We start from the raw sequence: 25809 nt of genomic DNA on the forward strand, positions 1-25809 counted from the left end.
GATCATACGTACACATTAGAACAACTGATAGAGAAGAAAATGGCAAAAGGTAGACCGGTCCATCTGGCCTTTGTTGATCTAAAGAAAGCATATGACTCAATACCTAGAGTCAAATTATGGGAAGCAATGAATGATCTCGGAATCCGACAAACACTAATAAAAGCAGTTAAAGCACTATACAAAGAAAACAAAGTAGCTATTAAATGTGGAAATAAAGCCTACAATCCATTTAAGACGACAAAAGGACTTCTACAAGGCTGTGCTACGTCCTCTACTCTGTTTAAAATATTCTTGGAAAAGACACTCAAACCATGGAGGAGAAAGTGCGAAGGAATGGGCATACCAGTAAGAGACGAATACCTATACACCTTAAGTTTTGCCGACGATCAAGTAGTCATCGCACAAGATGAAGAAGATCTCAGCTTTATGCTCAGAAAACTAGAAGGAGAATATAAAAACAACGGAATGGAAATAAACTTAGAGAAAACCGAATACCTAACAACAGAAAACAAGGATATGAGAAACCTAGAGATAGACGAGGGAAGACCAATAAATGGAACAGATAAATTCAAGTATTTAGGAACCATAATATCGAACCAGGGAACAACAGAAGAAGATATAAACAACAGACTGAGACAAACAAGAAACTTTATAAGACAACTAAACTCAGTGTTGTGGGATAAGAACATTACGATAAAGACAAAAAAGAGAATATATAATACCCTGACAAGAAGTATCCTGACATATGGGTCCGAAAACTGGACAATAAACAAGAGAAATAGAGGTAGAATAAGAGCAGTAGAAATGAAGTTCCTGAGGAGAAGCTGTAGACTTACAAAATGAGACAGAATTGAAAACGCAGAGATTAAGCGGAGAATGGGAGTGCAATCAGACATAATCGACTATATAGAGGAGAAGAGACTATCCTGGTACGGCCACGTCAGAAGAGCGGACAGAGGACGCTGAATAAACAAAATCACAGAATGGAGCCCGATTTGAAGAAGAAAGAGAGGAAGACCCCGAAGGTCATTCAGAGATGAAATCGACGAGGCTATGGAGAAAAGAACCCTGCGAGATGGAGACTGGAATAACAGGGAAAATTGGAGAAAACGGATGAGTGAAGGAAGACAGTGAAAACTGTGGAAATCCTTAGTAGTAGTAGTAGATCTTGTTAACCTTTTGCTCAACCCCCTAATTCTCGAAGGACCATTTCTCCCGCTCTCGTTTGCTCTGACTCTGCTGCTTTCCACTGGGGTTGGATACCATAATCTTCTACAGAGTTACTCAGGTTACCGGGGTTCACCGCGTGCAGGTGAGAGTCAGAATTGAGTAGAAGAGGCTAGTGACGCCAACAGGATATCACGCCTAGGGTATCACGATAACGCATTTTTTCGATTCTAATGCCATCTATCAACCATTCGAAAAAAATATTCCTTATAAAAGGTAGTTATTTTTTATGAGAAATCCAAATGTAATAAAAAATGGGGGTTCTTATCTAAGATTTTAAATTTGCCCCTCTACCTGCTAGTTCGATTTCGATGCGATGTTTATTTCAGGAAATATTCGACAGCCTCGCTTCTTTTATCACACTTTTTACAAATACAATTAAATACGCATTAAGTGTCAAGGGGTGAACACGATGGTAAGCGGCTCTCAATGAATGACGTAATTTTTAAGAATATTTTAAAGAAATATCAAAAAATCACGCTTTATGAATTATCTGGTATTTTACACACCTTTAGCGCCGTTTACTTGTCAAGGACACGATAACCCAAACTTGATGATGCTCTCATCTTTCGTACCTGCGTTTAAAAGCATGCGCTGTTAAAAATTTCCAAATTTATGAAATAACGAATGTCTGGGGTTCACGACTCTTTCACCTTCAAACCCTCTGCCACACAGTTCTTCCATATTCTCCTCGATTTTTCTCTACCTCTCTTTCTATCAACTTTTAGCATATTCTAGCATCCTTCGTCCCCCATACATAGTTTTCATTTCTACGTCTTACGTGAGCAAACCATTGCAGTCTTTGTTCTTGAATCTTTTATGAAACTGTAGTCACCCTGGCTCTTTCCCTTATCCAGTCATTCCTGATCCTGTCCCTTTTAGTCTTACCCAAAATCCACTGTAACATTTTCATTTCAGCTACCTCCATCTTCTTTTCCGGAATCTTCTTTACGAGCCACATTTCATCGCCACAGAGTACCCCACTCATTCGCTTTCAGTTAAACCAACCAGCCTGTATTCTGTGAGCAATTACTCGATCTTGAAATAGCCCTTCTCGAACCCTCCAATTTCTCCTCAACATTTCTTTGATCTCCTCTATAACACGATATTATTAGCAAGAGCATTGTCCAAGGAACTTCCTTATCTTCTCTGTTAGTACATCGATAACAATTTTAAACAGGTAGTCTCAGTGAAGAGCCATAATACAAACCTACCGTCACTATTTAATTAAAAAGCGAGGTTGTCGCTTTTACCAAATTTGCCTTTTCGAATATTTTTCTTCTCTGCCTTTATCCCCGTTGTGGTCTTCATCTAAAACCCTTGAGATAAGGAGCCCTTACAGGTCTTTATCAGCCGGGTGTATGCTGAACTTGAACAAAAATGTATGGGGATTTATATAAAATTGATTATAAAATGAGTGGCAGATTTTGAAAAAAAATTTTTTGTGTTTCTCCTCTTGGGCATCCCATCCGTAAACACACAGTATTACTCTTATATTTACATAGCACTGAATTCTCAGAGGTAATAAAATAACAAAAAAATGTCATCAAAAGCCATAAAAAAAATTGAAAAATCAATTCATAATTTTGGCATTGCTATTTAGACCAAATATATGCAAGGCAAAAAAGGATGTGTTTATTTATTATGTTGTATATAAACTGCATATAACGATGATATATAACCAACTATAAATTCCTTACAAAATTTGATCAATACCTTAACGGTAACCAAGGAAACAAAACATTTTGTCTGATGGCATTCAAGTTGATCCAGTGTCACGGTAAACAGAACTAAATTAAAATGGCCAAAGGGAAAGGAAAAAAGGGTAAAAAAGCAAAGAAACAAGTAGAGATTGATCCGAATGCTTTAACAGAAGTTGACAAAACATTTTATGAGCTAACTATTACTGATTTAAATCGAAAATTGGCCAGATTAAGGTCAGTAAATGAATCTAATAAATAGGTAATTAGTAAATAATAGTTTAGTCTACAGTTTCGGTTTAAATAAATTATAACGGTTTGTACGTTGTGGTTTTTATATTATTAAAAATTATTATTAAACATTTTTGTGCCCTATGAGCGCGAAATATTAAATGTGCAATGTGCGTGCGTTTGTGCTTGGCATTATTTCCTTTCAAAGGTGATGTCCATTCGCCAAAAATATTAAATAATTTTTACTACCTTAACAAATTTGACCCAAAAATTATATTATAACCGCTATCATTAAGATGTAAAAATTAGAGGTTATATTCCATTGCCCTGAAACGTCAAATTGTAATATTTTGTATGTTTATTGCATACCTACGTTATAAAAATTTAGCTACGTTCAAAGCTAATTATTTATTTGTTCAATTCAAATTCAAAATAAATTGTTTGGAATCTGTTAATTTTTAATCAGAATATTTATTAAAATGCCAACATGAAAAAAACTAATCAGAACAAAACCAATGAAAATATACTTCCAAAATTAACGCACCACCTGAAATGTACCATAATTTTAAAGCTTTTTTTTTCTGAACCGTTCATTGTATTTCGACGATTTTTTTACATATGCTAGATCTAGCTCTAAGAAATTACTGTATTAATGTTTTCCGAAAAACGACTTTTTTGGTTCTGGCGCGATTTTCCTCTGATTTTCTAGTAAAATCAGAAAAAAAACTTTTTTAAGTTAAAACTTAAAAGGTAAAGCTTTTCAGAAAGATTATAGGAAAAAAGCCCCAAAACCAAAAAAGTCGCAGAGCGTTTGTAGATAGACACTCTCTACAAAAAGTTTGTAGAGAGTATATGTGTAGAGAGTGTAGAGAGTTTGTAGAGAGTATATAGTATCTATTATAAACTTTTTTTGCCAACGAACACTCTTAACTATAATTAAGTGCTAATTACTTGTTTTCTAGTGTAGTAGGTATACAAGATAATAGATGTTACCTATACATACGAGAAATAAGACAAATTGACTTTAAACTTATGAATTTTGAAAATCATCAATTAGCCTACATTCAATGCTGCCACGTAGACTTTCCGTAAACTATTCCACTTCTTTCGACCTTGAGCTTTTTGCAGCCAATTTGTAGTGATGCGCTTTATAATCATCCATTCATCTAGTCGGTGGGCGTCTTCTGCTTCGATATACCTCTTGTCTTGATCGCCATTCTTTCTAGTTCATGTATCATCCATCAGTCTTGCATCATATTCGGTCCAGCTCCATTTGGCCGAGGATATTCTTTCAACGGCATCTATAGCTTTTGTTATTTTTCTTATTTTCAAGTTCTAAGTTTAGTACTGTATCTCCCAACATTGGAACTAGTGGAACACGTTGGTTAATGTGTCTCTTTTCAAAGAGACATTCAAATATATACATATATATGTATATATTGTTGTGATCTGCTTTATGATGTTTTATTATTAATTAACACTAATTTAATTAATTCAATTATTTAATTAATTAATTCACTAATTTATGCAGAGTCATACAAATCAATTACTATTAAAAATTCTCAGGGTGCCTTTTTAATTTTACTTTAATCAGTTTACTTTATATATCTCTTCTAGTGGGTTCAGTATCTCCTAGTTGCTCATAATCGGGATAGAACAGGAAACGGAACTAACATTAAAACAACATAAATATGCACACAAATTATTATTTATTTTCAATAAGCAATACGATGAATATTAATAAATAACTTTTGTGGGTAATTATCTTTCCCAACAAACTCCTATACTCTAAATTTAATTTTAATTACAAACTATCTATTGATCTGTTTAATAATAATATCTACTAAAAAAAATGACCATATAAAAATATAATTTATTCACAAAAAAAATATCTCTTTGAAACTTGAAATCTTAGTTCGTATGCTTATATTTAATTTTATCTTTAGCATATCTTAAAATTTTCTTGCATTCAAATTATTTGACTGACCTTTATTTTTTTACACCAATGATGTCTCCTCTCGATCAAACCACAGTTCCTTCCTTGATTAATTATGTCCTGCTACCATCAAATCTTTCCCGTTCTCAGCATCGATCCAAACCGCATACCAGCAAACTACTCCTCCGAATACACAAGCCCAAGCCTCTTTTGACCGGTACTCTTTATTCACAAATTCTCCTTTCTTTCTCAATTATATCTCGTGGACTATGCAGACTCAAAAGAGGTATTAATCTTCTCGATTTTGATCTGCTCTCAGCTTCCACCTTTTTCACTAACAAACGAAAACACTGGTACTCAGATTGACTACACGAAAACACGTCTTCTCTTCTGGTCTGCCGGTAACATAATAATTCTTTCGATCTCTCCCAGATAACCTTTTCAACTCTCATTTCCACCATTCCTTTTTAACCAATCATAAGCATTCATTTTTCCCACTTATTTTTAATTTAGAAAATTTCCAACATGATATTTAAAACAAATAAACTACTTTCACTCAAATTACTTTTCAGAAACCATTAACAATTTTGCCTTTTTCAACAGAAATAAGTTTCCAAATTCTTGTTATCTCATATCTAAATCTAATTCTTATTTACTTTCGAAAAATGCCCACCGCAAAATACAATTACAAGTTTATTCCTAAATCTATAATTATACGGGTTCCATTGTCCTTTCACTATTCACTCAGTCTTTCACGGAAAAACTCGTCAGGGTCCCGTCACGGAAAAATGTTTTCTCTTATTCTAACTATTACAAATAAGTACAGGGTTGTATTTTAACTTATATGCCCGCGGTATATTAAAATAATAAAAAAACTCTTTATTCTATTTCTGATCGATAAACTGATCCATAACAAATCCCCGCCTTGTTTTGAGATACAAATTTTCTTTTTTTAAGTGTAACAAAAAAAAATATTATTTTCTCTCAACACAAAATTTTTCTTTTGTAGTCATTTTATCCTATCCTAAATTTTTATTACTCCATCTTAAAATTTATACTCTTATTTTTATTCATGGTATTTGTACACATCCTGGATATTGTAAACTCCTCATATCTTTTCTGATTCTACATGTCTAAGAACATAGCTGTTTATTCCATTTTCATTTTGTATGATGTATGGACCCTCGAAAATAGGCATTAGCTTTGCACACACGTCCCCCGTGAGATTTGATACTCGTAACGTCCTTACAAGCACCTTTTCTCCTTTCTGGAAAGTCACTGGTCTTCGTTTTCGATTTTGGATTTGCCTTTGGAGATATTTTTCATTACTGCGCTGCAGCCTCCTTCGAACAGTTTCCAATACTATTTGATACTCTCTCTGCTCCGGTTCTTTCCATGGCAGTACTGGCATAATACCCTTCATGACATAATCCGGCGTTTCTTTTGTCAATCTTTCATTTTTTTCTTCTGGGCTCATCTCTTTTTTGAGGAAACCCACTTTTCACTTTCTTTTGCCAATCTCCTCTTTCTTCTCTGTCCTTGCTTCATTGCCAAATTCATTTCCACCGTTTGTTCTTTGTCTAAATCATTTTTCCGTTTCTCATTTTCCTTTTCCATTTCCTTACTGTCTTGTTCGTTGCATTCGAAAGATTACAAACAGTAAAAGGTAAAAGAAATAATAAATTAGACTTACTCACAATCAATTTAATTTAACTATCCAGACGACCGGCATATTGTAGAAAGTGAAACTGGTCATCTGGATAGTTAAATTAAATTGATTGTGAGTAAGTCTAATTTATTATTTCTTTTACCTTTTGAAATGGACCCACACAAGCAACACATTCATGATTACAAACAGTGTTTAAATCAAAACCAAATACTTTGAAGACAAAAATTTTCGATCTATATGTGCTGCCGGTCCAACATTATGGAACTGAAACATGAGATTTTAACCACAACATAGTCCACAAACTTCACGTGCCTCAGAGAGCTATGGAATGAAGAACGCTCAACATTAGGGTCACCGATCGCAAGTCTAACGAAGAAATAAGAGGAACAAAAGTTACAGATGTAATCCAAAAGATTGCCATGTTAAAATGAAACTTAGCAGAACACATAGGAAGAATGGAAGACGACCGTTGAACGAAGCGAATTATTTAATGGCGACCAAGAGCAAACAAGAGACATATATGTAGTAGAAATATGAGAGGCAGACCTCAAACCAGATGGACTAATAACATCAAGCAAATGGTTGATAACGAATGGATGCAAAAAACATTAAACAGAAATAAATGGATATACCTAAGGGAGGCTTACATCTGACAATGGATGAAATAGCTGCTGATGATGCTGATGATTTCTTGTGAAATTTATAAGGTTATAAAAACAATTTTTATGTCAACTCCTGCACCTACACTTTGAAAATCCCGATTTAATTATTGAGTACAAGTGTAGCGTAGTATTTCTCTGTAATAATAATATATCAGCCAGGAAGCTTTTGGCTTCTAGAATACAGCAAATGAGCGATGAAAATACGGCCATCGAGTCTTATTTTGATCTAAGACCTTCACTTCGTTCCAAGACTTTTCTTGAGATCTCATTTGATCCATAATTGATATTTTTCTAAATCTAACTTTGTGCTGGGCGTCCTTTTTTAATTTTTCCGTGGGGATTTTATTATGGAGTAGTATTTGCAATAAAGTAGCTATTTTTACGAAGTGCTTGTAGTCGATCCATAAACTTATGCTAATTTAAATTAATTATCCTTTAATCAGAACTAGTTCCACAGAAAATTTATTATTAATAAAAGTAAAAAACACAATCTTAATTCATATAAAAATAAATACTAAATTTTTTTTACCTTAGATCGCAAAATCAAGAACTAGAACAGAAAAATGAAGAACTGGTACAAGAAAAAGAAAAACTGGACGAAGACAGGAACGATATCATCATGTATCTTAAAAGAACTTTACAAGAGAAAACAAATGAAATAGCTGAATTAGAGGAACGAATAACTGCCATGAAACAGGAACAAGAAGATACAACCCAAATGTACGAGGAAAAAATTATCGAAATGACGAATGAATATAACACAATGCATGATCAGTTAACTTCTGAAAATAAACTGTTGGAAGGTAAATAAATTTAATATAAAGATAGAGGTAGTTGCCGACAACTTTATTTAACTATTTTTTTTATTGTTTGACGATTCGGTAATTGATGCTTTCGCTGTAAAAAGGATAGAATAGTTACATATTGAAAAATGAGACTAAAAGATGAATCTTTTTTAAACATATTTATTGTTAATATGTGTTATTTTATTTTTACATTTATTTTTCCGTCTTCTTCTAGTTCCACGACCGTTGTCGATTATTGAATAACATGTTGGCTACCCTATTCGCCATGGTAACTTTATTGACCGCAACTCTAAATAATAATGTAGTCGATTTTCAATGCCATTGTCTTAGATTTTTCAGCCGTGATGTTCTTCTTCTACTAGGCCCACGTTTACCTTGCACCTTTCCCTGAATGATCAGATGTAAAAGTTCATATTTTTTAGTGTGTCCCATAATGTGACCGAAATATTTTAGCTTGCGCCTGTTTATTATATTGACCAGTTGTGTTGTTTGGTTCAGGCGTCTAAGAACGTGCTCATTTCTAACTCTGTCGATCCAAATTATTCCTAGTAATCGTCTATATAACCACATCTTAAAGGCTTCCAAGAGTTTAAAAATTGCCTCTGTTAGGGTCCACGCTTCCACCCCATACACACTGCACTGGAAAATATAGCAATATGTCATTTTAACGCGAAGGTCAATATCGTAGCTGCAGAGTACGTTCCTCATTTTTACAAAAGTGGTTCGGGCTTGTTCTATGCAGCTTTCTACTGTTGGATCCCTGCTGACATTATGGTATCTCCGACTTTCATCCGTCATCCTGTATATAGCTTTGTTTACTAACTATCACATATTTAGTTTTTTTAACGTTGATTTTTTATCCATACTGATCACATATTTGTTTTATGTTGTTCGTTAGATTTTAAAGGTCTTTTCCACAATTAGCCAGCACAAAGGCATAGTCGGCATATCTAATATTGTTTCCAGTTCTTCTTCTTAAAGTGCCTATCCGTTCCGGATGTTGGCGATCATCACGGCTATCTTTACTTTGTTTATTGCAGCGCGGAACAGTTCAGTGGTAGTCGTGTTATACCACTTTCGTAAATTTTGAAGCCAGGAAATGCGTCTGCTTCCCGGTCCTGTCTTACCATTTACTTTCCCTTGGAGAATCAGCTGAAGAAGGCCGTAACGTTCTTGATTTCTCATTACATGTCCTAGATATTCCAACTTTTTAGTTTTGACGGTCATGAGAATTTCACATTCTTTCCCATTCTACGCAGGACCTCCACATTAGTAACTCTGTCAACCCAGGATATACGTAAGATGCGCCTATAACACCACATTTCGAAAGCTTCGAGCCGATTCATAGATGCAACAGTCAGTGTCCATGCTTCCATTCCGTAGAGCAGAACTGTGAATATGTAGCAGTTCAATAGACGGTATTTTGTTTTTAATGATATGTCTCGACTGTTGAAAATGGTTCTCATTCTAACGAATGCTGCTTTTGCTTTTATTATTCGCTGTTTAATTTCTGTTGAGTGGTCCCATTGGCTATTTAAATTGGTGCCTAGATATGTATATTGCTCGACTTTTTCGATATTCTGTTGGTTGATTGTAAGTTGAGCGTTTAGTATTGGTTTTTTACTAATTGTCATAAATTTGGTTTTCTTTATGTTAAGAGCTAGTCCGTATCTGTTGCTGACTTCTGTTATGCGATTTGTTAATATCTGTAAGTCATTCAGATTATTCAGATTATTACACCATACTATGTTTATAGTTACACCTTTAATAATAATACCTTTACTTGTCTCCATTAGGGCTGCCTTAAATATTTCTTCTGAATACAAGTTAAAGAGTAAAGGCGATAGTATACAGCCTTGTCTATCTCGGCTTTTTATATTTATTTCATCCGACAGTTCTTGTTCAACTTTTATTCTTGCCACTTGACGCCAGTAGAGATTTGTAATTATTCGTAAATCTTTATCGTCCAATCCAGCTGTCTTCAATATTTTTATTATTTTGTTATGTCGGACTCTGTCAAAAACCTTTTTAAAATCGATTGCACAGATTTATACATTTCGGTTTATATCTCTACATCTCTGGATCAGAACTTGGATACTGAACAAGGCTTCTCTCGTACCCAAGCCACTCTTAAATCCGAATTGAGTATTGGTAATTCATTACTCTAATATCGTGTATGTTCTGCTATATATGACTCGCAGGAAAACCTTCAAAACGTGACTGATCATACTTATTGTCCGATAATCACTGCATTTCTTTGCACGATGTTTCTTTGGTATTGTTTCAATAAGCCAATCAGTTGGTACCATCCCAGTGTCATCAGTTCTGTTAAAGAGACCTGCTTTAATTCCATTTTCTCCCAAAAACTTACACTTACATTTAGCACTTACTTCATCGGCGCCAAGTGCTTTTCCATTTTTTGCCGGTTGTGTTGCACATTATGTAACTTCACTTTCTGTTATAGATGGACCTGTTATAGCAATGGGCGCATAATGTTCTACTCTTTGTTCTTCAAATAATTCATAAATGTAGTTTTTCAATTCCTTTAACTGTTCATTGATATTTTGTGTCCGTTTTTGTCTTCTAAACTTTGGGATAGTTGTTTCCGTTTGATTCTCGATCTCTTTTAATTTCTTGTGCAGATGAAATGTATCGTGTTTCTTTATATAGTGTTAAATTTCATTACATACTTTACTAGGAAATTGCCTTTTGCCTAATTGTTGCGTGCTTCCTCTTGTATTCGTTTTTATCTTTATTTCTGATTTCTCTTCTTTGATCCATGAGTCTCAGTATTTCTTCTGTCATCCACCCTTGTTTTCTTCTTGTTTTTACTACACTTAGTTTTTTTTTTCTTGAACGGTCTTTAACATATATTTAATTCGCGTCCAGATTTTCTCAGTATTCATCTTTCTCCTTTTCATTCTTTAAGTGCCATCTCCGCGACGAAGGTTGGCAATCATCATCGCCATTCTGACCTTCGAGGTAGCTGCTCTGAACAATTGCCTTGAGCTGCAACCAAACCACTCTCTCAGATTCTTCAACCAGGAAACGCGTCTTCTTCCTACGCTCCTCCTACCCTCTACTTTTCCTTGAATTATGAGTCTCAAGATGTTGTATCTTTCGCCTCTCATCACATGTCCGAGATATGATTCATATTTACTTGATGTCAACTTTATTTTTTGTTTTAGTATACTGGTAATTTCTTGTTTTACAGTATCATTTGACATATTTTTTTCTATCAATAGTAACTGTTTGCTTATTAGTTCTTGTAACTTTTTTCAATCTCAGTCTTATTTTTCCTACCAGAATATTGTGATCTATTGGTACATCTGCACTTGGATATGTTTTGACTGCTAATACTGAATTTTTGTATCGTTTATTTATACATATGAAGCCTATTTGGTTCTAACGAACCACACGTTTAGGTGTTTCTGCTGGTGATGTCCTGGTGTAAAAACGACGCTTCGGAAGTTTGAAAATTATGTTTGGTATTACTAGTTGCTTTTCTACACAAAAAAATACCAACATATCACCTCTTTCATTTCATATTCCCAGACCATAGTTTTCTATGATATGTATCTTTATATTCCCTTTCGCCAATCGTCGCATTAAAATCTCCCATGACAATATTGAGCTCGTATTTCTTTGCAGATGCTTCAATGTTTGAGAGAATTTTTTAATTTCTTCTTCGTCATAGTCTTTCGTGGTTGAATATGCTTGTAATATATTCACATTTATTGTTTTTGTTTGTAATTGTAACATTAGTAGTCTGTCTGAAAGTAGGGCGATGCTTTTTACAGCTTCATCTGTTTCCTTCGTTTTAATTATTGCTACGTCATTTTTATGTTTTAAATCGTATTGTCCTCAATAGTTAATAATATCATCGACTATAGTTACTTTGCCAGACCCTGGCCCTCTCATGTCACTTATTCCAAGTATACTTATATTTAGGTGCTTCATTTCTTTTATGGTGTTGTGACCCTTTCCTGGTTCGTACATGCTTCTTACATTCCATGTACCTATTTTGTTTCCTCTTATATCTTATCCTATTATAAAGAGTAAAATGTGAAGGCCCTTATGATCCGCCAGGTGCGTTTCATGAGTATGGGTTTTATGCCAAGAGTATGAGTATTGATACACCTTGTGTTCCCGCTCATAGCTCGGGGTGTTGACTACAGACCTTATGGTTCGTCCAGGATGCCCTAGTATGGAGCATAGAGTGCCCGTCATATTCAAAATATGGACATCTCAACACCATAGGCTGACTATTTCTCCGTCTACCAACTTTAATGTAATATTAACTCTCCTGGTGGCTATGACTTTTCAGATATGACTTATCTCACGCTGTGCTACTTGCCTATAGCTAGCAATAAATAAAACTGAATGAGTCATAAGTTTTGTACTTCTACATTATTTCGTTAATATGTCTACTTTTTTTTAATTACCGTATTGCCAGATTCCAATAAGAGCCTAAGAAGGTATTTATTGAATTCTGGCAGGCAACGGTGGGGGAAATCTTTTTAGACTTCTAACGTCACGGAGACATCTTTCGGTCGAGCAGGATACTAGGCCAGAAATTCCCAGGGTAGTGCTGGATTACCCGTGTTTCGGCTAAAACCTTAACTACCGTTTAGGGTAGAGGTCTCGCCACTCAATAAACAACTAAAATAAAAAACTAAAAACTTACAAATAACTATACATATCACCGAAAATTAGAAAATATTTCCGGGAGCCATAAACTAATAAATAATAACCATAAACTTCAGATCCCTAGTTCAATTTCCTCCTCTGTCCTCCTGTCCTTTTTCTTCATCGCCCCAGAAATCAGACAGTGTACTTCTCTCCATTCTTTCTCTCCTCTTAACATTATGTTTCTTTCATCCAGCCCGAAACCCATTTGCCTCTCAAAGTCTCCCCTCTCATTTGCCCATATCTGGCAGTTAAAAATGTGGGCGAGAGCGTCCGGTACCCCACAAACAGTACAGTCTGTCGAGGCAGATTTGCCTATTCTATTTGTGAAGGTGCTACTACTATCATATCCGGTCAGAAACTGGATCAGGAAGTAGTCTAGTTTCCTGAACATACATTCCCGCATGGTCTTAGATCAGGAATAAGCTCTTTCGTCCACCTTGCCTTTTCGCTATTATTTGCCCACTTTCTCTGTCACTCCACTATCGTTCTCTCTCTCTCATTCTCATCCATATTTCCATCAATCCTCCTTGCATAAAGCCCCGCTCGCAATTTGCTCAACAAAACGATCGGTACCACCGCGTCAATGACATACAAAACCTCATTTGAAACCGTCCTGTATGCACTAGATACCCTGAGGAGCATTCGCCTTTGCGAAGTCTCCATCAGTTTGGCGTATTTCGCAGTGTTCATTGCGCTACACCATACGGGGGCAGCGTAGGTTACTGCCGACTGGAAAACTCCATTTAGCACCCTTCTTTTGGTACTACCTGTGCCTTTAATGTTTGGCATCAGCCGTATCAACGCCTCCAAATTTCGGTTCGTCTTCTCTACCGTCTTTTTTTATGTGTACTCCGAACCTCAGTCCTTCCAACAACCAGACTCCAAGATACTTAACCGATTTATCCGGTTCACACAATCCACACCTTCCACTATAAAGCGAAGAGAGTATTTGTCCCGGCTGCCTTTGAGAACTAACACCTCAGTTTTCTGAGGTGCTATCTGTAGATAATTCTCTCTAGTCCACCTACTAATACAACGCAGAGCTGTGTTAACCAGATTAGCCATGTCCGTTTTCGGACTCGTCTTCGCAACCACTTCGAGATCATCGCCATAAGCTACAAGAGTGCATCCCCTTGGCATCTGTAGCCTTAACACCTCGTCGTACAGGACATTCCACAGGATAGGACCTAGTACTGAAACCTGCAGAACAATTTGCGATAAACTAATGCTGGTATCTTTTTCTCTTATGGACCTGTCAGTAAAGTATCTGTCATTCACGTTGACCAGCTACTCACTTACGCCCAATTCTCTCAGCCTGGAGATGATTTTTTTCCATGATACCATGTTAAAGGCAACCTTGACGTCAAGCAAAATGAGAGCCACCCATCTCTTTGTATCCTGCGTGACTAAAGAGGTTACATCTGTGACCGCATCCATGGTGAACATTTTGGCCCTAAAACCATGTTTGCGGGCGGTCAGCGCATTCTTTTCCTCCAGCTCTCACTCAAGGCGGCCTTTTACAAGCTGCTTGTACAATTTAGCTACCGAACTAAGAAGACAAATTGGATGAAATCTCACCTCTTTCTCTTCACATCTACCTTTCGGGATAAGGACAACTTTAGCGTCTTTCAACAGTGTTGGATCTCAGGAAAACCTTCGGGTATCAGTGCGGCGAGTCTTACTGTCTTCGGTACCTATGTCCGGTATCTATGTCAGGTAACTTTCGGATTTTCATCCGTCCAACAGCCTCGTCCGGTTTCAACTCAGTAAGAGGTTCAACCTCTAAGAAACCAGTAACCCTTTCATGCCTATCCTCTACCCGAGGAAAGAGTTCCCGTATTAAACGAAGTTTCTTCTCCTCAGGCAGGGGATAGGTGTCTTTTTCACCTGTGATTCGGTACAGATAATTTTGAATCCCTGTCCTCGGATTTCTTTTTCAAAATCCTGAAGCAAGTTACTCCACCTTTCTCTCTTAGATCTTCTTATCTCATGCCTGTATTCATTCTGCATTTGCTTTAATTCATTTATTCTCTCTTTCAAATCTCCTGCTTGCACTCTTCTTAACCTCTTACACTCCCTTTTTACTCTCATGCAATTTGTCCTCAGATATTCAAGACGCTCGTTCCACTAGTATGTTAGAACATATTAGGCCAAAAGCATCTACAAAATCCTCCTCATTTAAACATTTTTAGATTGATATCTCCATTTTTCCGTTTATTTCTATTCTATCTAGCTATTTCAAAACTCAAATACTTGTTTAAGCTGAGCGATATTTCTTCCAAAACAGTCCAGCTTACGACTCTGTTTAGAAATGACGTTGAAACCATTATGATGTCCAGAAAGAATTTACTATTACCTTTCATGAATGTAGGTGTCTTACCGTCATTCAGTACGGTAAGCCCCGTAGCATGGATCCATTTTGATAGATATGTCCCTCTCCCATCATCTACTTAGATATGTAGAAATATATCTACTCAGAGGTTCATTTGATTATGAGTAATCTTTTAATTACGTCTAATCTATTCTACTTTGTTTTTAATGGTATTGTTTTACTTTATATGAACATTTTATTTTAGGGAAATTAAATTCCCTGGAGGAATTCCGTTCTCAACGCGACGAACTGATGAAAAAATTCGAAACTCAGGAAAACGACATGGAAGCGCAAGAAAAACGTCACAAGAGGGAAATGTACGAAATAGAAAGAAAATTCATCATTGCCAAAGATCGATTGAAGAAAGATATGGAAGCCAAACTCCGTCAACTATCCACAGAATTCCACGATGCTACAGAGTTAAGAATAGCTGCTACAACACACCGAGTAATTCGAGAGAATATTGCTGTTAATAATGAACTGGATGTCCTGTTGAACAACCAGCAGAAACTGTTTAATGAAAACGTGAAGCTTAAAGATAAAGATTCTAATTTACATCGTCAAGTTGAACTGCTTGAGACAGAAAAGACTAAAGCTTTAGCAAAAGTAAGAGTACAAGTAAAATTAATAGACAGGTTATCAGACGACAATGAATTTTTAATAAGTCAACGTGACCACTACAAAAAATATGAAACAAAATATTTAGAATGTTGTAGACAAGTTAAAGATCTTACAGAAAAATTAACATGTTCCGAACACGATAAAAGAATCTTGGAACAAAACCTTCACCATGTTAGATGCGATAGAACTGCTATACAAACAGACTACTTGTATTTACAAGAAGAAAATGAAAGACTTAACGAAATAATGATAGAGGCAGTTAGTTGTATCAAGGAAGCTTTAATTGTTAGAATTGAAAGTGATATATCATTTAAAGCTTCCAAACGCGACAATTTACTTAACTCTCTGTTGACTTTATTAAACAAAGCTAGAGACCATAAAATACGTTGTCCCTCATTGGAAACTGTTTCATTATTTGAAGCTACATATGCTAGAGGAGACCTAGGTTTTGTACCAAAACCAGTAGAGCTGCGATCAGCAGTTCCCGTTAGAAGAAATATGGATACTCAAACAGGAGCTAGCTTTGAAGAATACATAGCTACAGGCTACATTGCTAAGACTAAGATGATGTACTCGGAAATTGAAGATGAAGAAGATATAGTTGAACAAAGTGAAGGAGAACTTCGCGAAGAAGAAGGTCAACATGAAAGTGTTTTGTATTTTGACGATCAAGAAATGCCAGGAGAAGAATCCTCTGATGAGGATGGGCCTAATTTATATGATTTAATTCCTGAGGAAGAACCGGTCAAAGACGAACAAACTACTGATGTAGAGCAAGTTCAATCTCCAAAAGAAGATGAACCTGGTTCCGAAGAATTGATTACAAATAGTGAATCAAAAACAGAGCAGTAAATCTTATTGGTAAAATTTTCAGGAGGATTATTAAGATAAATGTACGGAGAAAGAATTATTTTAAAAATTTTCTTAATCCGGTTAGTCTAATATCAAATACATAGTCATGGTTAGTTAATGCTTTGCCAATCAAAATTGTATATAAAATATACATCTCACTCAAAAATTATTGAGTTTTTTTACATTTCATAAATATGTATTAATATTATACTGGGTGATTGATTAGTGTGAGGTGTGAGGAAGTAAGGAAGCTCAGTAGATCTGGTATAGTAAAAATTACAAAAAAAAGATATGGACAAAAATTGTTGGCAGCTTTAAACTCCACATTTTAAAATTGGTTACAATCATACAGGGTGTTCCATAAGATGGTGGCAGACCAAAGTTACGTTTTTTTAACTAGAACACCCCGTATTTTATTTTAAATTTGAAATCTGCTTCACTTCCACATCACAACAATGTAAAGTTTTCGGGTATTTAAAATGTTATAAACAATATTACCTGAAAATCGTAACAAGTTTAACTCGCTGTATAATTAAAAAGGAGTATAGGAACATTGATCTATTGCAACCATAGTTTTTTAATAATTGTTAAACGTTATAAAACATATTCGATTTCATAATATTCGTTAAATTAAATACAGGGTAAGTCAAAATGCAAGTACATTATTTTCTTGGTAATTTTAAATAGAACACCCTGTATTTTATATCACTATCGAAAAGTACTAATATCGTTCTTCAAATTTTATGAAGTATTCCCTATACCTAAAGGTACCAGTTTTCTAGATATTTTTATTTTTCCATCAAAGTATTAATTTGGTAGATATTTTAACGTTTATCAATAATTATTGTGAGTTGGCCATGATTGATTTGTCAGAAACTGACAGTTTGACATTATTCTTTATTAATTCGTTGTGGCACGCATGAGCACCGTCATGTAGAAACCACATTTGTTCACGTATATTAAGTGGAACCTCTTCTAATAATATCGGTAACTGATTTACGATAAAATCTAAATAAATCTCACCATTTAAGTTATCTTCAAAAAAATATGGTCCTACTAAATGGTTACCGACGATACCTCCCCACATATTTAGAAACTATCTTGTTTGGCTATGTGTTACTATGTGGTATCGATTACTTGTTGAATAGTAGTGAAAGTTATGCCTATTAACAGAACCGTTTCGATGGAATGTAGCTTCATTACCAAATAGGACATAATCAAAAAAAATCGGTTGCCTGTAAAGTCGGTTTTACGGGCAAAAATTTTACGTGACAACGTCTTTTTCTCGGTAGAATATTTATTGATATGAATATTATTAAATTGCACAATAGGAACAAGGAATTGCCGCTATAAACTCAGTTTCTCAACTTTTGTGTCAATCTAACAATTAATCAATCAATCATAGTTTACGATAATGAAATATTAGTGTACAATTATTTACCTTTATTGTTGTAGTTGTTGTAAATGACGAATCTACTCACGAATTGAAGACAAATCTCACGATCTCACGATTAAGGTCTTACATCTTACGATTTTTAAATTTTTTTTAAATTTCAAGTGTTTCTAATAAAATGCATGGGAGGAAATCAGCTTTTTTTAGATTGTCACCTTGAAATATCCATAAATTGACTGTATTTTTGTATCAAAGTGGGCTACTCCAATTAACTCAATTAATATACACAAAATAATATAAACAAAGCTTAAAAGGTTCTTTATGCTTTGAAAGTGGTTTATAAACAACTGAATTGTAATGTATATTTTACCGCCTTTAATAAATATGAAGTATAGACTAAATTTTGTGTAAAGAACAAACATTCAACAGACCTAATAGTAAAAACATATTGATTTAAGTGTGAATTTGAGATAATGTGCTGACAAAATGTTAAATCCTAAGAAAACAAAATTATGTTTTTATGTATATTCATTATACTTAATACTCTTGGGTAAAATACCTCATATCATATATGTCTTTAGACACAGTTAATAATTTTCATTGAAGTTTAAACTATAAAGAATGTTTACAATCATTGCTCAATATTAAATGGATAAATCCATAGCAATATTATAAAAGAATATAGGTCCCTAGGTAATTTCCTAAAATTATATCTGATACTGGTGGTTCTCCCTAAAATAGGACACTGTAAGCACTCCACATTTTCACTACAGACACAGCTGACGATACTTTCAACGATTTTCAACTTTAGCGTTTCAACGCGCCTAATTCTCTAGTGCCGCGCGCAGCGGACCGATCATGTTTGAGTGGGAGAGAGACGCACTGTATTCGCCGGTCCGGCGGGCCTCTCTCTCGTTCGGTGACTCACTGTAACAGACGTGAGCGGGCGTTACACTTTTTCTGAAATGACTCCGAGCCACAACCTAATTTAAGACGTTGTCACGTCAAAAATCTCTCTGCTCAATAATTTTTTCTAAGGCCCATTCACAAAATACTATTCATTTCTGAAAATCATCATTATTTAATTCTTGGTGCTTTTGAATATGATAAGGGTGTTCATAAACTATATAAAAACATCATATGCATAATTGTCATGTATCGATCAGTAAACTGAAACCTCAATAAATATGAAGGAAAAAGAGTGATTAACATTTAAAAATCTAGTTGTAACAAAACATTTCTAAGAAAATAAATAATGGAAAAAGTGTTTTTTTTTCTTGTTTTCTATTTCTAATTCTTTTATTTATTTACATTTACTATTAATTTGTTATGTTGTATGATTCACTCTTGTAATAATTATGTGATATATTTGATTTATAAGGAATTTAGGAATTTTTTTGTAATTTGGCAACAATGTCAACTTAGATCTCTGACGTAGATAATAACGTGCGTCGGGATTTATACTGTACCAGCTGTAAAACCATTAGAGATTAAAGAGAGCTTTAATCACAATCAAGTTGTAGATATTGTAATCCCTAATATCTTAAAATGCATCCATTTTTAACTTAATGGCTATGAAAACGTTTGATTGGTATGTCGTAGCTAACGACATACAGAAGTTTTATCAATTTTTACCGATTATTACTTCCCATAATGAATGAACTTTTTAGTAGAAATGTAATCATTATTATGAATTTTTTATTTAATATTTAGTGTATTTTAAAATGTTTATGAATTTCCACCACTTTAATTAACATCACAATTTAAATAATCAATAAAATACTCATTAGATAGGTATAATATGTTACAACTTACTTCACAAAACTTGGCTCCGTATCTTGGTGGTGGAGAATCACAAAACCTGTATCGACTTCTCGTACCTCCAAAACAAGTACTAGTGCACGGTGTCCAAGAACTCCATTGGCCCCATCCTCCACTTTCCTGATCTGAAAACATATTACCAAATTAGTTTTATCTTGGACTTAGATAATAAAATAATGTATTTTATTAAAAAATTAATCAAATAACAATATCGAACAACAAAAAATCGAAGGCCTCAGCAGAATTCTTGAACGTAGCCAATCATTTAAACCTATAAAATTCCTGTTTTACCCCAAATTAACACATAATGTATTTGTATCGTCCTACAGGAATATATACCAAGGTTCAAAACCCTACATCCCCTCTATCTGGATAAATCTGTACCATTGGTGACCTTTGACCTGGATTTTTTCTTCAGCCAAGAGGAACTATAACGTTCCTAGCAGCTCATAAGAGCAGTAAATTTTGTGATCTTGGTAAGAGATTTAATGGAGAAATAATCAACCATTGTTTATTTCTTATTTAGAAGACCGACAATGAGGTATGTATTTGATTTACTACAGTAAATGACCATTTTGGATTTAGAATCCACTTAACCTCTACACTTTTAGGCTTGAGCCCAGGGTTGCTTTTATTTGGAGCGCGAACATCGGAGGATACCTCGGCCATATTCTGAGAGGAAAAAAATACGCAATCCCTCAACTATTCATCCAGGGAAAGATTGAAGGCAAGAGAGGAGTAGGTCGCAAACAAATGTCGTGGCTACGGAACATAAAGAACTGGACAGGCATAAATCTTTTGCATGCCGCAAAAGACAGACGTCTGCCCTTAAGATAATTCGCCAACGCACTATAGGTGCACGGCACTATAAGAAGAAGGAGCGTGAAAGTCGCCTCTTCTCGGGGGTGAAAAAACATACATTTAAAATGAGTCCATAAGAAATGGATAAATTGACTAATATTCAGCAACTTTTCTTTTATAGACTTCTATTCTAGAAGTCAATACTTTGTCAGAAAATATAGGTTTTGTTTTTCTGCAAAACTTTTTATTTGTTTTTTTTTTTGTTTTTATGTAAGACAAAAATTGGTAAGATATGGCTGTTCAAAGTTTGCATAAATTCGTCATTAGTAACTTGTTCAAGCCCTTTGTTGGCCCAAGTATTGATAAAGAGATTGTAAAACAGGCAAGATCATCAGACTCCTTATCCTCTAAAACTACAGAGCAGGTACGATGTAGAGAATTTTTTACAAAAAGAATGAGGAAGAAAGAAGAGGTATGAAGAGAAACTAAAACTACAGGAAAGAGAAAAAACAATACATAGAGACAAAGAGAAATAAATATAAAGAGAGAGATAAGTAGAAAGAGAAAATATTATCTTTCTATATAAACCGAATTAGAGTTCTAGAAGAACGGAGAAAAAAATTTATAAAAAGGAAGAAAAGAAAAAAACAAAATGAAAAGAGGGAGAAAGGTATCATGACAAAGAAAAGGGAAAAAATATGAAAATCAGAAAAATTACAAGTACTTATTGCTGAATAACCACATATTTTTTCTAGTTTGCTATAGTATTATAGCATGATTCTATAACTAACAAGATAAGTCAACGCGCATGTTCTTGCATCTCTCTCGCACACCTGTTACGTAAGCACGAGACAACTTTAATTATGCCAAGTTCAATGCTCTATCTGTTGCTGTGTGCTTCAAAACGTAGTGAATGATATTTTTATTTAGTCATTGATGTAGTAAAGACTTTGTATATTATATTGTTATATAAATTTTGTGGTGAAAACATTAAGTTTACTGTGTTAATATCACCTAATTTATTTATCGTACGCAACTTCCTCTCGACTACCTGTAGCTACTTTATAAAAAAAGACTAATTATTTGGTTGTCATAATGTATTGTGCAGTGGTGGGTTGTTTAAACAATTATAATAAAAAAAGTAAAACTTATGCGTAAAGTATGGGCCTTCACGTGTTTCAGCGAGATAAATTTAATGTAGAAACCGCGAGAATATGATCAAAACATTTTATAGAAGCTGACTATTGTTTAAAAGAAAAACTATTGAGATTGCCTGACAAACAATGGAATATTGCTACTAATAGTATACTTAATTATGAAATTGTCACTGAAGAGATCTTTTCCTCGCTAAACTTTCCTAGTGGTGATACAGAAATTAACTCTAAAGATTTAATTGACAGTCATCAAGATTTTATTAATTCGGATATAAAAGACCTGGAATGGGATGAATTGGAAAATTTAGCCGGTTTCATTGCATTTAAGTTACAAAAAAAAAAGAAATACTTGGATATATACCGGACGCTAACGATAAATCGTTTACTTGGGTAAACCACGTTTCTGAGGGTGGTTTACTCAAGCCAACACTGGAATTTGTAACTAAATGTAGTGAACTGGAACATATTTTTCGTAGTTATAATGGCGACACATTAAAACTAACAAAAAAATTATTTAAAAAATGTAAATGTTAGCGAAGATGTAAAATTACTATTTTTAGATGTAAAATGTATTTTAAAATACGAATTCTAAATAAAAATATTAAATATAATTACAATATCCGCAAGAGAAAAATCACAAAGATTGTAAAATAAAGGTCTAAATGATATTCATAAAGTCTCAAGTATGACCCGCTTTTCCTTTATGGTTCAAATTCTTTACATTTTACCGGCCTTTTATATTTAATTTATGTTTTGTAGCAATATTTATTTTGTTTGTAATACACACAATCAAATCGTAGATTCATATATTTCTTTTATTAATTTTACAAATTACTGATTAATTTTCAAACCACGGTTTCACAGAAAGTAACTAGTTATGGCTTCTTAGTGCAAGATATGGCATCGAGGTATACTTACCGTTAACAGTTTAAGTTTCGAAGTTGTTCATTACAGTAATGGAACAACGTTGCCATATGATGCATCGTTAAAATAAGATACACACAAGTCTCCTGGCTTTGTCTTGCTATGACGTCATGCGCAAAGTCGATTAAAAGTAGAACGGCAAGTGAGCATATCTTGTTTGTTATAGTATCATGGTATTATAGAACACGTACCTGTCACTGGTAATGTCGGAACACAATCCATCCTAATATCTGTCATAGTTCCCGTAATGGCTTTACTCACATATACGAAACAATACTCTATATATCGTTCGGTGAACAAGTCACATTCGAAATACAGACTGTGCTGACCTCGAACAACTCTTTGCTCAGAAATGTATTCTAAGGTAGTTGGTGGATCTAGACTTGCAACGTTTACTCGTAATTTTGCATAGAGACGTATTCTGTCACCAACGGGCAAAATACAGGAAGGATATTCAAAAAGAACTGTAATTCCTCCACTATGGACATCGCATGGGAATATACTTCTGGCATGAACGTTGAAAACAAACTGGTCGCTCCAATTTACCTAAAAATGAGAAAAAAATAATTTAAATAAAAAAATATGTAATCAACTCTCAGAGTTTGTGTCTAATATTTCATAGTCATGCAATAAAGTGGACCTGAGAACGTATGTAGTCGCCTCAGTTCCTAAATATAATAAATTGAAACTATTTTTATTCATCAACCATTCATCCTGGAGATCAGAGACAGTAAATCGGGGCCCATGGACTTGGAGTCAGAAACGAGAGAGGAGACCTCCTAGAAAAAATTGCAGAAGACTCAGAACTAGTTGTCACCAACATATTCTTCCAATTACCACCTCGAAAGCTGTACACCCTCAAGATAGACCCGGGAGAATTATTAGAAATCAAATAGATGACATTTTAGAATATAAAAAATTCCGAAATAGCTTTACATCTGTCAAGACTTATCCTGGAGCAGACTTGGGAACGGACCACGTTCCATTGATGGGAGTATTCTTAATCAAACTCAAAAAAATGCAGAAAGGAAAAAATTAGAATCGTACAAGCTACGAATGCCAAAAGACCTTAATACGAAAATCCTGGTCCAAACCACGTTAAATGGGTAAGTGACTGCAATTAGAGACGAATCAAATGAAGAACAAACGATTAAACAGATTACAGAAATAGTTCAAAATGTAAAGAATAAATACTTAAAGGCAAATACCTTAATCAAGAAAAAATCATGAGGCAGATGGGATCCTGAAACTAACGGACGAAAGAAGAAAATCCAAAAATGTCCCAGACATAAAACGATAAATATAATAATAAGAAGGAATCAGAAGCGAAAGAAAAAGGAGCAAGGGAAAAATGCGAAGAAATTGAGACTCGCAGGAGTACTTGGACAGAGGGAGAAAGAAAATCTAACTGATTCTGAGAGAAACATTATCTTGGACAAACAGAGTAAAATTAGAACATGAAAAGAATACCTAGAGAAACTGTTTGAAGACCAAAGAGATAACAACTTTCAGTAAGAAGAAGACGTTATTGATCGACCAAGAATATTACAACAGGAAGTTTATTCTGCTATAACACAGCTAAAGGATGACAAAGCAGCAGACACCGATAATATGCAAGCAGAACTACTCAAATCAATGGACAACGAATCAATCGCAATAATAACAAATATACTCAACAACGTATACAACTCTGGAGAAATACCAACAGAATAGCTGAAGTCTGTTTACTTCACTTCCAAAAACTTAGGAGCCAAAAAATGCAAAGAATAACGTACAATAAGCCTCATGAGTCATCTCCTAAAATTGTTCCTAAGGATAATCCATAAGAGAATTTACAAGCTGTGTAAAAGACAAATTTCCCCCAACCAGTTCGGGTTCATAAATGCTGTTGGTACGAGAGAGGCTTTGTTATCAATACAAGTCTTATTCCAAAGATGCACAGACGTCAACTGCGACGCATACGCTTGTCTGGTTGATTATTGTTTGAAATTAGGCTGAAAAAATATTGGTTGAAATTCATACGTGCAATGAGGCAAGGCTGTATTTTGCCTCCTCTATCTTTAATCTTTACTCTGAAAAAATATTTAACGAAGCTTTGCACGAAACTGAAAAAGGCATTCTTCTAAACCAATACCGGCTAAACAACATCATATATGAAGTTGACACCACAGTATTTGCGGACAAACTAGAAGACCTACAAACCTACCTTATAAATAAAATCACGTATTACAGTCAACAATATGGACTCAATATAAACGTAAAGAAAACCAAGCTCATGATAGCAAGAAAAAGATAACAGAGAGTCAACTTCTACGACAACCAAACCCCAGTAGAATGAATAAAGCACTACAATTCCTCAGCACCATAATAAATGAAGAATTTACCAACAACCAGGAGATAAGAGTGCGCATCGGAAAGCTAGATCCACCTTCAACCGGATGGGTGCCTTCTTCAAGCGCCACAAACTTTCTCTTGGTATAAGAATGCTGCGATGCTATGTCTTCTCAGTCCTTTTTTATGGTGTTGAAGCTTGGATCTTGAACGAAGATATGTGCAGAGGATTGAAAGCATTTGAGGTGTGGCTATATCGGAGAATACTTAAGATCCTGTGGGCTGACCAAGTCACAAGTGAGGAGATCCTCAGACAAATGAAGATGAAACGAAAAGTTTTAACAATCATCAAATCTCAAAAGTTAGAATACTTCGCACATATTATACAAAATGAATCCAGATATGCCATCCTAGAATTATCCTGCGCAAGGAAAAATATTTGGAAATCAAGGTCCAGGAAGAAGAAGAACATCCTGGTTAAAGAACCTCAGAACTTGGGTTAACACAACATTTGCACAGCTTTGCCGCTTTTCTGATAAGATAAAGATTGCCAACATTCGTCATGGACAGGAAGAAAATTTTCATTTTTTATATCTAAACTACGAAACTTTGCCTTAG

At 34.7% G+C, this 25809-nt stretch overlaps 2 protein-coding genes across 2 annotated transcripts in view; one reads left to right on the top strand and one right to left on the bottom strand.

Annotated features, from left to right (window-relative positions):
• Positions 1 to 25809, bottom strand: part of gogo (thrombospondin-1 like protein golden goal) — a 112281-nt gene that overhangs the window by 42958 nt on the left and 43514 nt on the right. Inside the window, exons 5-6 of the mRNA XM_072540720.1 lie at positions 23052 to 23406; positions 19976 to 20106 (exon numbers count right to left, since the gene is read on the bottom strand). Coding sequence (XP_072396821.1) covers positions 19976 to 20106; positions 23052 to 23406 — 486 coding nt within the window. The remainder of the gene's footprint in view (positions 1 to 19975; positions 20107 to 23051; positions 23407 to 25809) is intronic.
• LOC140448523 (cilia- and flagella-associated protein 157) lies at positions 2983 to 16922 on the top strand. Its single transcript, XM_072541607.1, has 3 exons — positions 2983 to 3164; positions 7960 to 8228; positions 15500 to 16922. The coding sequence occupies exons 1-3, from the start codon at positions 3028 to 3030 to the stop codon at positions 16765 to 16767; spliced, it is 1674 nt and encodes a 557-aa protein (XP_072397708.1). The 5' UTR covers positions 2983 to 3027; the 3' UTR covers positions 16768 to 16922.

This window comes from Diabrotica undecimpunctata, chromosome 8 (genome assembly GCF_040954645.1).
Source record: "Diabrotica undecimpunctata isolate CICGRU chromosome 8, icDiaUnde3, whole genome shotgun sequence".
In the NCBI taxonomy this organism is placed as follows: Eukaryota; Metazoa; Arthropoda; class Insecta; order Coleoptera; family Chrysomelidae; genus Diabrotica; species Diabrotica undecimpunctata.

Coding starts and splice junctions, on each gene's coding strand:
- LOC140448523 (XM_072541607.1), top strand. CDS start 3,028: ATGGCCAAAGGGAAAGGAAAAAAGGGTAAAAAAGCAAAGAAACAAGTA. Junction 3,165..7,959: donor CGAAAATTGGCCAGATTAAG/GTCAGTAAATGA, acceptor TTTTTACCTTAG/ATCGCAAAATCAAGAACTAG. Junction 8,229..15,499: donor TGAAAATAAACTGTTGGAAG/GTAAATAAATTT, acceptor ATTTTATTTTAG/GGAAATTAAATTCCCTGGAG.